This window comes from Heterodontus francisci, chromosome 4 (assembly GCF_036365525.1).
Source record: "Heterodontus francisci isolate sHetFra1 chromosome 4, sHetFra1.hap1, whole genome shotgun sequence".
In the NCBI taxonomy this organism is placed as follows: Eukaryota; Metazoa; Chordata; class Chondrichthyes; order Heterodontiformes; family Heterodontidae; genus Heterodontus; species Heterodontus francisci.
This window is the reverse complement of record NC_090374.1, coordinates 146606635-146620404: the sequence shown is the minus strand read 5'-3', so window position 1 is coordinate 146620404 and position 13770 is coordinate 146606635. Positions and strand designations below refer to the sequence as shown.

Below are 13770 nucleotides of genomic sequence, written 5' to 3'. Positions count from 1 at the left end.
ATGTTAACTGCATTAAAGTATATGCTTCTAAAATTAAAAATAAAATTGTATGCAACTTAGTATACCACCTCAAAATTTCCAATTTTGAGATTGTCAACTTGAACCACAAGACAGTCACTTAAAAATATTTTACCTGTTTTAAAAACAGATTTTGAAACTCTTCAATGTTGCTTTTAAGTTATGCAATACAGTTAATTCTCTATGCATAGCTCTGTCACTAAATTAGGAAGGATCTGAAAACAGTCAAAATTAGTAGGAGTTTCGATCTCAAAGAACTTACTAGCTATAAAATTAAACCAGACTTCAGAATTATGTGGAACAAGTGTAACATTGACACTGAACAGGAAGGAACTTTACCATACTTTGGTGCATCTAAACTATTGAAGGACTTGTATTTAGTGGCCCAAAAATATAGGTCATATGACTATCCAAGTCATTAACTAAGCTTTTTTTTTAAAAAGCAACTTGGCTTTGAACTTGAAAAGAAAATATACTATTTCTGTATCAATTTAACCATAAAATGTGTGCATGGTTTTGTTCTACATCAATTAAAATTTCATAAAATTCAATTTTTTCAAATTGAGCGATTGCATGGCTGTACTTTTGGAAAAAAAAATGCAGATACTGTATCCCATTTTGCTTTGAAATTCCAGTTGCATGATCGCATCTACTTAATTCATGGTCGGTCTTCCCTCTCTACCCTTATGGCACTGGCCCTTACTGGGTGGAAAACACTCTCCAGGACCTCTCAAATTATCACATTGAGTGCTATCAGCTATTGAGCTGTGATTGGCATCTCTACTGACCCTAACTCTGTACTCTCTGAATTCCCCCACTTGTGCCTTTACTTTAGAAATCGCTTGTCATTTTCCCTTTCCTGAATTCAGGTGCTGTGGCCAGTTAGAGTTCCCATCAGCTGAGATCAACTAATTCAGGATAATACTTGTAAGGAGATACTTGAATTAATTCCACAGGAGCAGAGGAGGTTGAGGAGATTTAAGATATGAAGGGTTTTTCTGTAATAATGACGAGAATTATTTCTTCTGGTTAGTGAGTTAGGTCACTAAATTGAAATCCTCAAGAATGAGAAGTGAAGTTAGGAGAAATTTCTTGAAACAGATCATTGTTGGAGCATGAAATGCTTTGCCATAGTGTGTGTGGCTGGCCAGCTACCATGTTTGGGTGAGAATCTGACTGGCATGTCATGAAGTTGGGATGATTTGCCATCCCTTCTGAAAATGCACACCTAATTCACATCCCCAGTTCAAATCATGGTTAGTGTCTTTGCTTCTATGGCACTGGTTCATGTCCAGATTTTATGTATGTCTTCTGAAAATAACAATGTGAATGAACACCTTTGTAAACTTCTGCTTTAGATTGTGATTTTTTTTCTCTGTTACTGTCACCCTTGGCACAGGGATTGAACTCTTCTGAGTAGGGAGATCATGGGTTCAAGCTCCGTTCCAGAGACTTGAGGACATAATCTAGGCTGATAGTTTGAAGGTTCCTCTTTTTAATAAGACACTAAACTGAGGTATTATCCCGTGGCACTATTAAAAGATCAGGAGAATTGTTCTGGCCAATGTTTATCCCTCAGCCAACATCACTAAGATAGATCACCTAGTCTTAATTCTCATTTCTGTTTTAAACTTCACTGTGCCAATTGGCTGCCATGTCCGAAAACATTTAATTGGTTATTAAGCGCTTTGGGCATCCTGAGGATTTGAAAGGTACTACATAAAAGCAAGTTCATTCCTTTTTCCATATGATTTATTTCAGTTGTTAGTGCTATTTCTGTTGGAGTGTCAGTGCAATTCTTACAGCTCGCTCTGAATGGATGCTTAAAATCAGTGTAATATTGTAACAGCACTGCAAAAAGTGACCACTTCATTTACTGCAGATTTTTGAAGAAAATCTTGTCAAATTTATTCTATGCACCAAGTGTAATGAAATCATAAACTTACTAATAGACAATAGTTGTACTATTTCCTACACCTAATGCACAGGTTATCTTTTGTCCCTGGTCTCGGTCATCACTTGAAGCCTTATTGAACTTTAAAGGCTGAGCTCATATAATTGGAGAACTTGACACCTGTCTGTTGAAATAATATGAAAAGGAACCTTTTTACTAAAAAGGAAAGCCAATACCATTTCCACTGAGCAAATCTCAACAGGAATCTTTGTGGTTCACAAGGATACCATGTCCTATAAGCTCATCTTTGAGTCTCTAAACTGATACATTCTGTAATTATATTTTGAGAATGTTAACACTTAAGGATGTGGCCGCTGAATCCTGTAATTTGTTACTGGTAAGTTAACAGGAATGGCTAGGCAAGAATGGCAGTTCAGTTCATACAGTTGTAATTTGTGACATTCTGAAAGAAAAATTGCATTTATATTATGTCTTTCACAACATCAGGACATCCTATATCCTGTTACAGCCAATGAAGTAATTTTTGAAGAGGGGTTACTATTATGGCCTAGGGAAAGGTGTCAGCCAATTTGCACACGGCAGTGTGATAATGACTAGACAATCTGTTTTTAGTTGTTCATTGAGAGGTAAATATTGGCTTGGACACTTCAGAAAACTCCCGTGTTCTTAGGCAAGTACTAAGGGATATTTTACGTCCACCTGAAGGTTTAATGTCGCATCTAAAAGTTGGTACACCCAACAGTGTAGTGCTTCCTCAGTATTGCACTCAATTGTTAGCCTGGATTTTGTGCTCCAGCTCTGAGTGCAACTTGATCTCGTAGCCTTCTGACTTGAGGCAAGCGTGCGACTACTGAAACAATTTTTTTTAACTGTTTCTTGACTGTTGGTTATTTTTCAAATGTCATATGCTAAATTTGTTTCAAAAGTAGTAGAAAATGGTTCAATTGTCTTTTTTTTTGTTGGACTGGGTCCTCTCCCATCCTTCTCTCAATTTGCTCCTGGTCTTCTGCCGGGAATGCTCTTGAACCTAGGACATTAGAAGACTAGCTTAAGTTGACATTCTATCTCTTCTTTCTTCGCCCAACCCTCCTTACATTTGATTCCTTTGAATATGTGTCTGAGATCAGGATTATTTGCTGTCAAGAATATGCTAAGTTGTATTGTTTGTGATGTCAACCACTTACTAAGCACTCCAGACATGAGGCTCCCTTGATTATTGTACTAGTTTGTATATTAGCTATCATACTAGTTCTGACTATGCTGTTTTTAAAAATTACCCTATCCACTCAAGATATTGCAATTAATAAGTAATCCTTAAATGTAATAGCTTCCTCACACCTCCACACTTATTTAATTTTAAGGCACAGCTGTTTATGTTTTGAAATAAGGGAATGATAAATTGTATGACTTGTCAGTATTAATCTTTTACTTTCACTATCTTTTCAATGCTAGGTAATTTGGCTAGCTTGCTGCTGATAGATAATTATCAAGATGGTGATGGAGTTGGTGACCCTAGTACTCGAGCACACAGAAAGAATGGCGAGAAAAGCCAGCAGCGGCAAAAGCTCTGGGCAGAAAGGAGCTGCAGTTTCAGTGCTGAAACGCGTTCGAATATGTTACTTCAAAAGGGAAACCTTGAAACTGATCCAAATGAGATAGCTGAGACGATGGGTGCTGATGCTAGGATCCTGGCTGCTGCTCTGTGCAGTGCCAAGGAGCTATCAAATACTACGAGTTCTCCAATCTTGAATCATTCAGCCAATCAAACAGGCGAGTGTCAAGGTGATGACAGAACTACTTTTGATAAATACTTGGGTGTTTCAGAGAACAGAGACTCATCTGAAGTGGAAGTATCAGATAAACACCTTGTTGATGCTGAGACTGCAGTGGCAACTAAAAATTCAGTATTCATAATGGAGGAACTTCAGGTTGAGCCAGATACTGTTCTTCCATTTGAAGAAAATGAAGTTGAAGATCCCATGCAGAAAAGGAATAGTCTGCATCTTGCAATTAAATCTGTAGAAAGAGAAGATGTTAAGATAGGTTTTGACCCATTATCACTGCTGGCCTCAGAGACTGAAAAGAAAATTCCTTCCAAAGTTGAGGAGAAGAATGTACCACCAGTTGTCTCTCGAAAGCTTGCTGATGAAATTGAAATGTATATGAATCTTAAGAGCCCCCTTGGGGGAAAATCAGCCAGTATGGAACTGCACAAGTCTGAGAATGAAGAGAAACAGTCAGGTGACACTGATGGCATACATGGTCATGCATCAGAAAGAAGATCAAGCCTCCCGTCGAGCCCTGTTCCACCTGAAGATGTACAAACAACATCAAAATCTGTGTCCAGGTCAAAAACGTTTGCTGGCCAGCCGAAAGTACAAAAGCCTGTTTCGCAAAAAATGCGTTCAGCTTCATTAACTGCTTTAGTGCGGAACACCCAGCATGGCTCCTTAGGTTCCATTGTTACATCAATTTCAGGATTTAAGTTGGATAATCTGCTCTCTGGACCCAAAATGGATGTACTTAAGTCTGGCATGAAACAAGCAGCAAATGTTGCCAGCAAAATGTGGGGAGCTGTGGCATCAGCATACTCCTACTCTGATGATGAGGTTAGATACTATATATGCTCACTGCATTGTGGATGTGCTTGGGTAGCATTAGGATAGGATAGTTGTTTCATAAGTCAGTTGACTCCATTATTGAGAATTATAACCCATTTTATGAATGTTTATGTAATCTAACAGCAAGTTATACAATCATTGTATTTGCAGTAAGTGGTATTGTGAATTTTTGTAATTTCTTACTAAGGCGAACTTGGTACATCTGGAAGATTCATGATCTTACTGCAGAATGAAGATTAAATTCCCGTACAAAAATGTATTTAAAGATTTTATCAATTGCAACTATTATGTGGGTGAAAATATGCAACTTTTCATTACAAAACAGGCTTGTCAGCAAAGTTAAAGCTCATGGAATAGACGGTACAGTGGCAGCGTGGATGCAAAGTTGGCTGAGTGTATAGGGAACAGAGGGTAGAAGGCAGTGGTGAATGTTTGTTTTTCAGACTAGAGAAAGGGATCAGTGTTGGAACTGCTGCTTTTGATATGTTAATGACCTAGACTTGGATGTACAAGGCACAAATTTCATAATTTGCACATGACACAAAACCTGAAGGTATTTTGAAATGTGAGGAGGATAGAGATGGTCTTCAAGAGGACATAGGCGAGTGGAATGGGCGGACACGTAGATGCAATTTAATGCAGAGAGGTATAAAGTGATTCATTTTTTGGTCGAAAGAATGAGGGCAGGCAATATAAGCTCTAGGGCACAATTCTAAAGGGGGTGCAGGAACAGAGGGAGGGGTTATACGTGCACACATCACTGAAGATGGCACAGTAGGTCAAGAAGTTGGTTAATAAAGCATACAGGACTCTGGGCTTTATAGATACGGTTAAGAGTATAGCGCACAAAGCAAGGAAGTTATGAGGAAGCTTGGTGAAACACTGGTTTGGCTTCAACTGGAGTATTGTGTCCAATTCTGGGAACCACACTTTAGGAAGGATGTGAGTGCTTTAGAGAGAATCATTGAATCATAGAAATTTTACAGCACGGAAGGAGACCATTTGGCCCATTGTGTCCGCACTAACTGAAAAGTAGCCATCCAGCCTAATCCCACTTTCCAGCTCTTTGTCTGTAGCCTTGTAGGTTACGGCATTTCAGGTGCCTATCTGAGTACTTTTTTAATATGCGGGTTTCTGCCTCTACCACCTTTTCAGGCAGTGAGTTCCAAATCCCACTACCTTATGTTGAGAAAATCTCCCCTCGAATCCCCTCTAAACCTCCTAAATCTAAGCCCCCAGTTATGGATCCCTCCACCAAGGGGAATAGGGCCTTCCTAGCCACTATCTAGACCCCTCATAATTTTATACACTTCAATTAGGTTTCCCCTAGGCCTTCTCTGTTCCCAAGAAAACCACCCTAGCCTGTCAAATCTTCATAGCCAAAATTCTCCAGTGCAGGCAACATCCCTGTAAATCTGCTCTGTACCCTCTCTAGTACAATCACATCTTTTCTATTGTGCAGTGATCAGAACTGCACACGGCACACGGTACTCTAGCTGTGACCTCATTAATGTTTTATACAGTTCCAGCATATCCTCCCACGTCTTATATTCTCTGCCTTGGCTAATAAAGGCAAATATCCCATATGCCTTCTTGACCACATTCCCTAGCTGTTCAGCCACCTTCAGGATGCCGTGGACTTGCACTAAAAGATCCTTCTGTTGCCGTTTACGAGAATGGTTCCAGAATGTGATGGGTGGGCAGCTGGCTGAGGCCTAATTGGTGGGCAAGGAAGCTGTCCAAACTAATAGCTTTTTATTCAACAGTTATCTCAATTTAGTTATGGATTTTATGATGGGCACAGAGACTAGTCCAAGGTACTTTTGGCAAGTTAGTGCGCAGTGCTTTTGGTCAGTTGTATCACTTTCTGGTTGCTATCTAGTGGAAAAGGAGATACAGTTGCTGGTTATGACTTAAATCAGTGATCTGTGTGATGCATGGGTGGGTGCAACTTTGACTGGTACAGAAAGGAGAGGCAAAAACAATTGAGGGTTCTGTTGACTTTTCCTGCTACAGGCATTGCCAATCATATGGTTCAGAGTGTCTATAGCTGTCTTTGCATTTGGTTTCCTCCTGAACTAGGTGGTCAAACCAAGTAGATGTGCAGAGCATGAACCTACAGGAGAAGGCCATTTAGCTCTCGAGCCTGTTCCTCCATTCATTTAGATCATGGCTGATCTGAGATCCAAGTCCACAAAACTGCCATTAGCCCATATCCCTTTAGAGCTTTGGTTAACAAAAATCTGATCTATCTCAGTTTTAAAACTAACATTGGTCTAGCATCAATTGCTATTTGTTGAAGAGAGTTCTAAACTTCTACCACCCTTTGCATATAGCAGTGCTTTTCTAATTTCACTCCAGAACTCGAAGACTATGTCCCCTAGACCTATACTCCCCAACCAGGGGAAGTTAGTTTCTCTCTACCCACCCTGCCTGTTTCCTTAATATCTGTGGGGGTGCTTTCAAAAAAAAAACCTTCCTGTAATAAGGCAGCATAAGGCCCAAAGGTTATTGCTGTTAAAGTAGTTTCCATGCAGATGCTGTGGTACATGCTGAGGTGTGAGGAGTGTTGATACTGGGGAGGTGTTGTACAGATACCATCTCCTTCAAGGATCTTCCTGCTGTTGGAAAGAGTTTCTGTCTGGTCAGCTTGTTACTGATCAATTCTGCTGCTTCTCTAATTTATATAAATTCTAATTATGGTTTGATCATGAAAAATTCAGGAATATTGACTGGAAAAATGAAATTCATACAATAAAGTTTTGCAAAATAAATTTAGCTGATGAAAAATCTTGCTTTATATAATGTCCCAAAGTATGTCAGAGGAGTAAAGATAACAGTATAATTTGGAGAGTTAAAAGTACCAAAGTTTTGGTTAAATAGCTGGGTTTTGAAAAGTCATTTAAAGGAGGGGAGGAAAAAAGCAAAGTTCATGGAGGGAATTCAGGATTAGGGTCTAGAAAGCTGAATGCTCTGTTATTTCTGGTGAAATGAGGAAAAGGGAAAATGTACAGAGTTGGAGGAATAAAGAGTTTGAAATAAAATATAGGGGTGGAGAGGGTTGCTGAAGTTGGATGGAGAAAGGTCATGGACAAATTTGGAAAATGGGATTTAGGATTTTAAACTATATGTGCTGGATAGGGAGCAAATGTGAGTTGGAATGATCATGTAGGGCAGGGTGCAGTTCATCAAATTTTGGATGAGCTGGTGTTGGTGGAGGTTGGGAACCTGACAAAACCGTTAAAGAAATAAAGTCCGGAGGTGACAGAATTGTGGATTAAGGCTTCAGCTTTGGTGGGAGGAGGCGGACGCTGTTGCAGAGGTGGAAGGAACCGTTTTGGTGGTGGCCAGAAAATGTAGTTTGAGACTTTGTTTTGGGTTCAAGCAGAACATCAAGGTTGAGTTATTTGGTAGATGCGGTCACTGATGAGACAACTGTTTTTGCAAGGACCTAAATTAACGCTGGAATATTTCAATTGTTAAGTTGGACAGGTAGTCTGATGGTCTGATTGTAGAGCTGGTCATTAGCACATGTATGGAAGTTCACCCGATGCCTACAGATGACGTCACTGAGGCACCTGTATGAAGAAAAGGAAGAGCATTAGGCTGGATCTTGGTGCACACAGGAATGGCCATGTTGGGGTGGGAAACTAAGCTATCGCTGGAGATGCACTGAATATTCAAGATCAGGCAGTTCCAGGGAAGTGGACTTCAGAAAGAGGCAGTGGATAAGAGTGTGAGGATTGGCAAAAAGGGCAATCGGGTATATTTTTGGTAGCTGTAGCTACTGCATTTATAATTACAGATTTGCAGGGAGAGAACAGGGCCAAGGAATCAGTTTGTGAATTGCTCCAGCAGAAAGTCACATGCAGAAGGCTGAATGGCCTCTTTCTGTGCTATAAATTGCTGTCCTATAATTAGTGTTTTCAGTCTGGTCTGGCCAGCTGCAATTGTTTTTTGCCGATGAAAAGGTACAATTGAAATTTCTCTTTCCTTGCACAGAAGCGCAGAATAGAAAACAATAGCTAAAATTTACTTGCTATAGAAGTCTATTTGACTTGGCCAAGAGTAAGTAGAGAGATTTGGAGCAGCCTTGTGTAACAACCCTGGCAATAGTTTTTGTTCTGTGTAGGGAGGCATAAAGTGTCCATTTGCCAATTCTAATGACATGACTTCTGTCAAAGTGTGAATGAGTCAAAAGATGCAAGCTTCCATATAACTGTTCTCTGGGGTAATGAATACTTACAGCAATACTACCACTAGTTCTAGTGTCCACTAGTAACTATAATACAACAGTTGCTTGTTCTCTTATCCTTGTTTCTTTTCTTAGTATTTCCTTTCTGAGATGAATGACTGTTCAATTGGTTATTTTTTATAAATTGAATTAATTGTTTCTTTCCATGTTCAGGATGAACAGTTTGATAATTCAAGATTCAACTTTCCTTCTGGTATTCAGGATTATAGCAGTAGTGGCAGTCCAACTGAGAGAATAGGTCTGTCTACAACAATGGCTACAAATGGCCTTAATCAAAGCAGCACGAGCCTTGGTGGTGGCAGCAGCAGCAGCAGTGATACTGGTAAACACCCTCTGACTGGTTAGTTACAACTAACAGAATGTTATGTTTGCTCTCTTTTTTTTAATCTAGAAAATGCTTTCTGAACAAACCATGTAGTTTCTATGTACCGTAAAAGTTATTTTTAATGCTTTCATTAGATTTCTAAATTGCTGCTTCATGAAATTTATTGATCACATTATTTTGAGCTTTGCCTTTTCCTGCTTACTCAGTCCCAATCTCTTGAATATATGTTTGATATCTCCTGTGTTTCACTCATACAGTAATTATAGTCAAATTTTACTTAATTTTTAAGCAAGTCAGTTATTGTGCTTTGTAAAATACAAAAGCAAAAGACTGCACATGCTGGAAATCTGAATTAAAAACAACTCTGGAAATACTATGCAAGTCATAACATAAATACTAGCAAGAGTAGGCCATACGGCCTCTTGAGTCTGCTCTGCCATTCAATAAGATCATGGCTGATCTGATCTTGGTCTCAACTCCACTTTTCTGCCTGTTTCCCCAAAATCATTCACTCCCCTATAGTTCAAGAATCTGTCTCTCTCAGCCTTGAATATGTTCAATTACTCAGCCTCCACAGCACTCTCGGGTAGAGAACTCCAGAAATTCACAAGCCTCCGAAGCAATTACTCCTCATCTCTGTTTTAAATGGGCAACCTTTTATTCTGAAACTATGCCAGTTCTAGATTTCCCACATGAGGGCTAACATCCGCTCAGCATCTACACTGTCAAGCCCCCTTGGCATCTTGTATGTATCAATAAAATCACCTCCCATTCTAAATTGCATGAATATAGGCTCAACTTCTCCCTGTACTAAAACCCTTCATCCCAGGGATCAACTGAGTTGAACCTAATCTTAACTGCCTCCGATGCAAGTACATCCCTCCTTAAATAAGGAGACCAAAACTGTACCCAGTACTCTCGGTGCAGTCTCACCAATGCTCTGTCCAGTTGTAGCAAGACTTCCTTACTTCTTTACTCTCACCCCCGCCCCTTTGCAATAAAGACCAATGTTCCACTTGCTTACTTAATTACTTGCTGTTGCACACTAGCTGTGATTCACATGGAGGACACCTATATCCCTCTGTACAGCAACACTCTGCTGTCTCTCTCTATTTAAATAATCTTTTGCTTTTCTGTTCTTGCTACCAAAGTGCGTAACCTCACATTTTTCCACATTGTACTCCATCTGACAATTTTTTGCCCACTCACTTAACCTATGTATAGCCCTCATAACTTGCTTGCCTACCTATCTTTGTATTGTCAGCAAATTTGGCTACAATACACTCAGACCTTTCATCCATGTCACTAATATAGATTGTAAATAATTGAGGCCCCAGCATTGATACCTGTGACACCCCATTAGTTAGCGTGCCAACCTGAAAATTACCCATTTATCCTAACTCTGCTTCCTGTTAGTTAGCCAATCCTCTATCCATGCTCATATATTACTCCCATGACCATGGACTCTTGTCTTGTGTAGTAATTTTTTATGTGGAATCTTATCGAATGCTTTTTGGAAATCCGAGAGCATCTGTAGAGCGAGAAATAAATGTTTCAGAATGATCTTTCATCCAAATTGAAAAAAGTTGGGGATGTAACAGGTTTTAAGCAAGTGCAAAGGCGGGGAGAAACAAACAAAAGGGAAGGCCTGTGATATGGTGGAAGGCAGGAGAGATTAAAGGACAAAAGAATGATGGTGCAAGGCCAAAGGGGGTGGTAAAAAGACAAGCAATGAAACAAAAGATGTCTGTAGAAGAGGTATGAAGGGGAAATACAATGAGCACCAACAGCTGCCGTTGAAAAAAATGGGAGCAGAGTTTATGATCTGAAATTGTTGAACTGTATGTTGAATCTGGAAAGTTGTGAAGTGCCTATTCGAAAGATGAGGTACTATTCCTTGAGCATGAGTTGAGCTTCATTGGAACGGAGTAGCAGCCCGAGGACAGAGATTTCATAGTGGGATGGAGAATTAAAATGACAAGCAGTGGAATCTCGGGGTCACATTTGCATACCGAATGGAGGTATTCCACAAAGCAGTCACCTAATCTGTGATTGGTGTTCCTCATGTAGAGGAGTTCACATTGTGAGCAGCAAATACAGTATATTAAATTGAAATAGGTATTAATAAATTGCTGTTTCACCTAGAAGGAATGTTTGGGGCTCTGGATGGGGAGAATGGAAGAGGTAAAATGACATTTGTTGCATCTTGTGCACTTGCATGGAAAGGTGCTATAAGAAGGGGAAGGGCTGTTGGAAATGATAGAGAAGTGGGCCAGGATGTTGCAGAGGGGCTGGTCACTTTGGAATGCTGAAAGCGGGGTGTGGGGGGAGATGAATTTGCTGGTGTAATGCTGGAGGGACTGAAGTGAGAGGATGGTCCTTTGAATGTGGCAGCAATTGGGTGGAAGGTGAGGACAAGGGGACCCCAAACATGGTTCTAGGGGGAAGGGGTGAGATCTGAAGTGTGGTAATTAGAATGGACACGGTCGAGGGCCCTGTCAACCATGGTGTCAGGACTGTCATCCATGCTTGTAAATTGCTAACTCGCAGAGACCCGCAAAACATTTAGGGTGAAATTAGAATTTTTATTGCAACGATACTTGTTTTAAATCCTATTCCAATGCCATCCCTGTTATGCCATACCTACCCCATTCCTTTATTCCTCCAATGCCATCCTCCATTCCATACCTCGCATGCATTCCCAACCCCTGTGCCATCCTGTCCTGTTGTCTCCCCACGTTCCCTCCCGTCCACGTACCCAAAAAAAAATCCCTCCAACCAGGGTAACTTTAGCAAATACAAGGAGAGCAAATCAATGGAAGCATTAGTGGAGTGCAGAAAGTGTAGGATGGAGCTTAAGAAGGCAATTAGGAGAGCAAAGAGAGGATATGAGAAAGCTCTGGCTGGTAAAAGTAGGGAAAATCCCAAGGTATTCTGTAAGTATATGAATGGGAAGAGGATAACCAGGGAATGAGTAGGACCCATTAGGGACCAAGGGGGAAATTTGTGGGTGGAGCCAGAGGACATTGGTAGGGTATTGAATGAATACTTCACATCTGTCTTTACCCAAGAGAATGAGGGTGTAGATATGGAATTCAGAGAGAGAGACTGTGAGGTTCTTGAGCAAATTGTCATAGGGAGTGACAAGGTATTGGAGGTTTTGGAAGGCTTAAAAGTGGACAAATCTCCAGGTCCGGACGATTTGTGTCCCAGGACGCTGTGGGAGATGAGGGTGGAGATTGCAGGGGGCTCTGACCCTAATTTTTAATTCCTCTTTGGCCACGGGGAAGGTGCCAGAGGACTGGAGAACAGCTAATGTGGTTCCACTATTTAAGAAAGGTTGTAGAGATAAGCCAGGGAACTACAGACCAGTGAGTCTCACATCAGTGGTAGGGAAACTATTGGAGAAAATTCTGAAGGAGAGAATCTATCACCACTTGGAGAGGCAAAATTTGATTAGGAATAGTCAGCATGGCTTTGTCAGAGGGAGGTCATGCCTAACAATTTTGATTGAATTTTTTGAGCATGTGACCAGGTGTGTAGATGAGGGTAGTGCAGTTGATGTAGTTTACATGGATTTCAGCAAAGCCTTTGACAAGGTCCCACATGGGAGACTTATCAAGAAAGCAAATACACATGGGATACAAGGTAACTTGATAAGGTGGATTCAAAATTGGCTTAGCTGTAGGAGACAGAGTGATGACAGATGGTTGTTTTAGTGACTGGAAGCCAGTGTCCAGTGGCATACCACAGGGATCTGTGCTGGGTCCCCTATTGTTTGTCATTTTATATAAACGACATAGATGACTATGTGGGGGGTAGGATCAGTAAGTTCGCAGATGACACAAAGATTGGCCGAGTGGTTAACAGTGAGGTGGAGTGTCTTAGGTTACAGGAAGATATAGACGGGATGGTCAAATGCGCAGACAAGTGGCAGATGGATATTAATGCTGAAAAGTGTGAGGTGATGCACTTTGGAAGGAGTAATGTGACACGGAAGTATTCAATGAATGGCCTGACTGGGAAGTTCCGAGGAACAAAGGGATCTTGGCGTGTTTGTCCATAGATCTCTGAAGGCAGAAGGGCAGGTTAAATAGGGTGGTGAAAATGGCATATGGGACACTTGCCTTTATCAATCGAGGCATAGATTACAAAAGCAGGGAGGTCATGTTGGAGTTGTACAGAACTTTGGTAAGGCCACAGCTGGAGTACTGTGTGCAATTCTGGTCGCCACATTATAGGAAGGATGTGATTGCATTGGAGGGGTTGCAGAGGCGAGTCACAAGGATGTTGCCTGGGATGGAACATTTAAGCTATGAAGAGAGGTTGGATAGGCTTGGGTTGTTTTCGCTGGGGCGGAGACTACTGAGGTGAATACCTGATCAAGGTGTACAAGATTGAGTGGCATGGACAGGGTGGATAGGGAGCAGCTGTTCCCCTTAGTTGAGGGGTCACAAGTCTAAGGTGAGGGGTGGGAGGTTTAAGGGGGATTTGAGGAAGAATGTTTTTATCCAGAGGGTGGTGACAGTTTGGAATTCCCTGCCTGGGAGGGTGGTAGAGGCAGGTTGCCTCACATCCTTTAAAAAGTACCTGGATGAGCACTTGGCACGTCGTAACATTCAAGGCTATGGGCCAA

The 13770-nt window shown here is 40.9% G+C and overlaps 1 protein-coding gene across 4 annotated transcripts in view; it reads left to right on the top strand.

Annotated features, from left to right (window-relative positions):
- Positions 1-13770, top strand: part of dennd4c (DENN/MADD domain containing 4C) — a 201866-nt gene that overhangs the window by 155777 nt on the left and 32319 nt on the right. For 3 of the 4 annotated variants that reach the window (XM_068030282.1, XM_068030278.1, XM_068030280.1), the window contains 2 exons: positions 3386-4542; positions 8963-9149. In XM_068030282.1, the coding sequence (XP_067886383.1) occupies positions 3386-4542; positions 8963-9149 (1344 nt within the window). The remainder of the gene's footprint in view (positions 1-3385; positions 4543-8962; positions 9150-13770) is intronic. The other variant, XM_068030281.1, reaches the window with a different exon arrangement.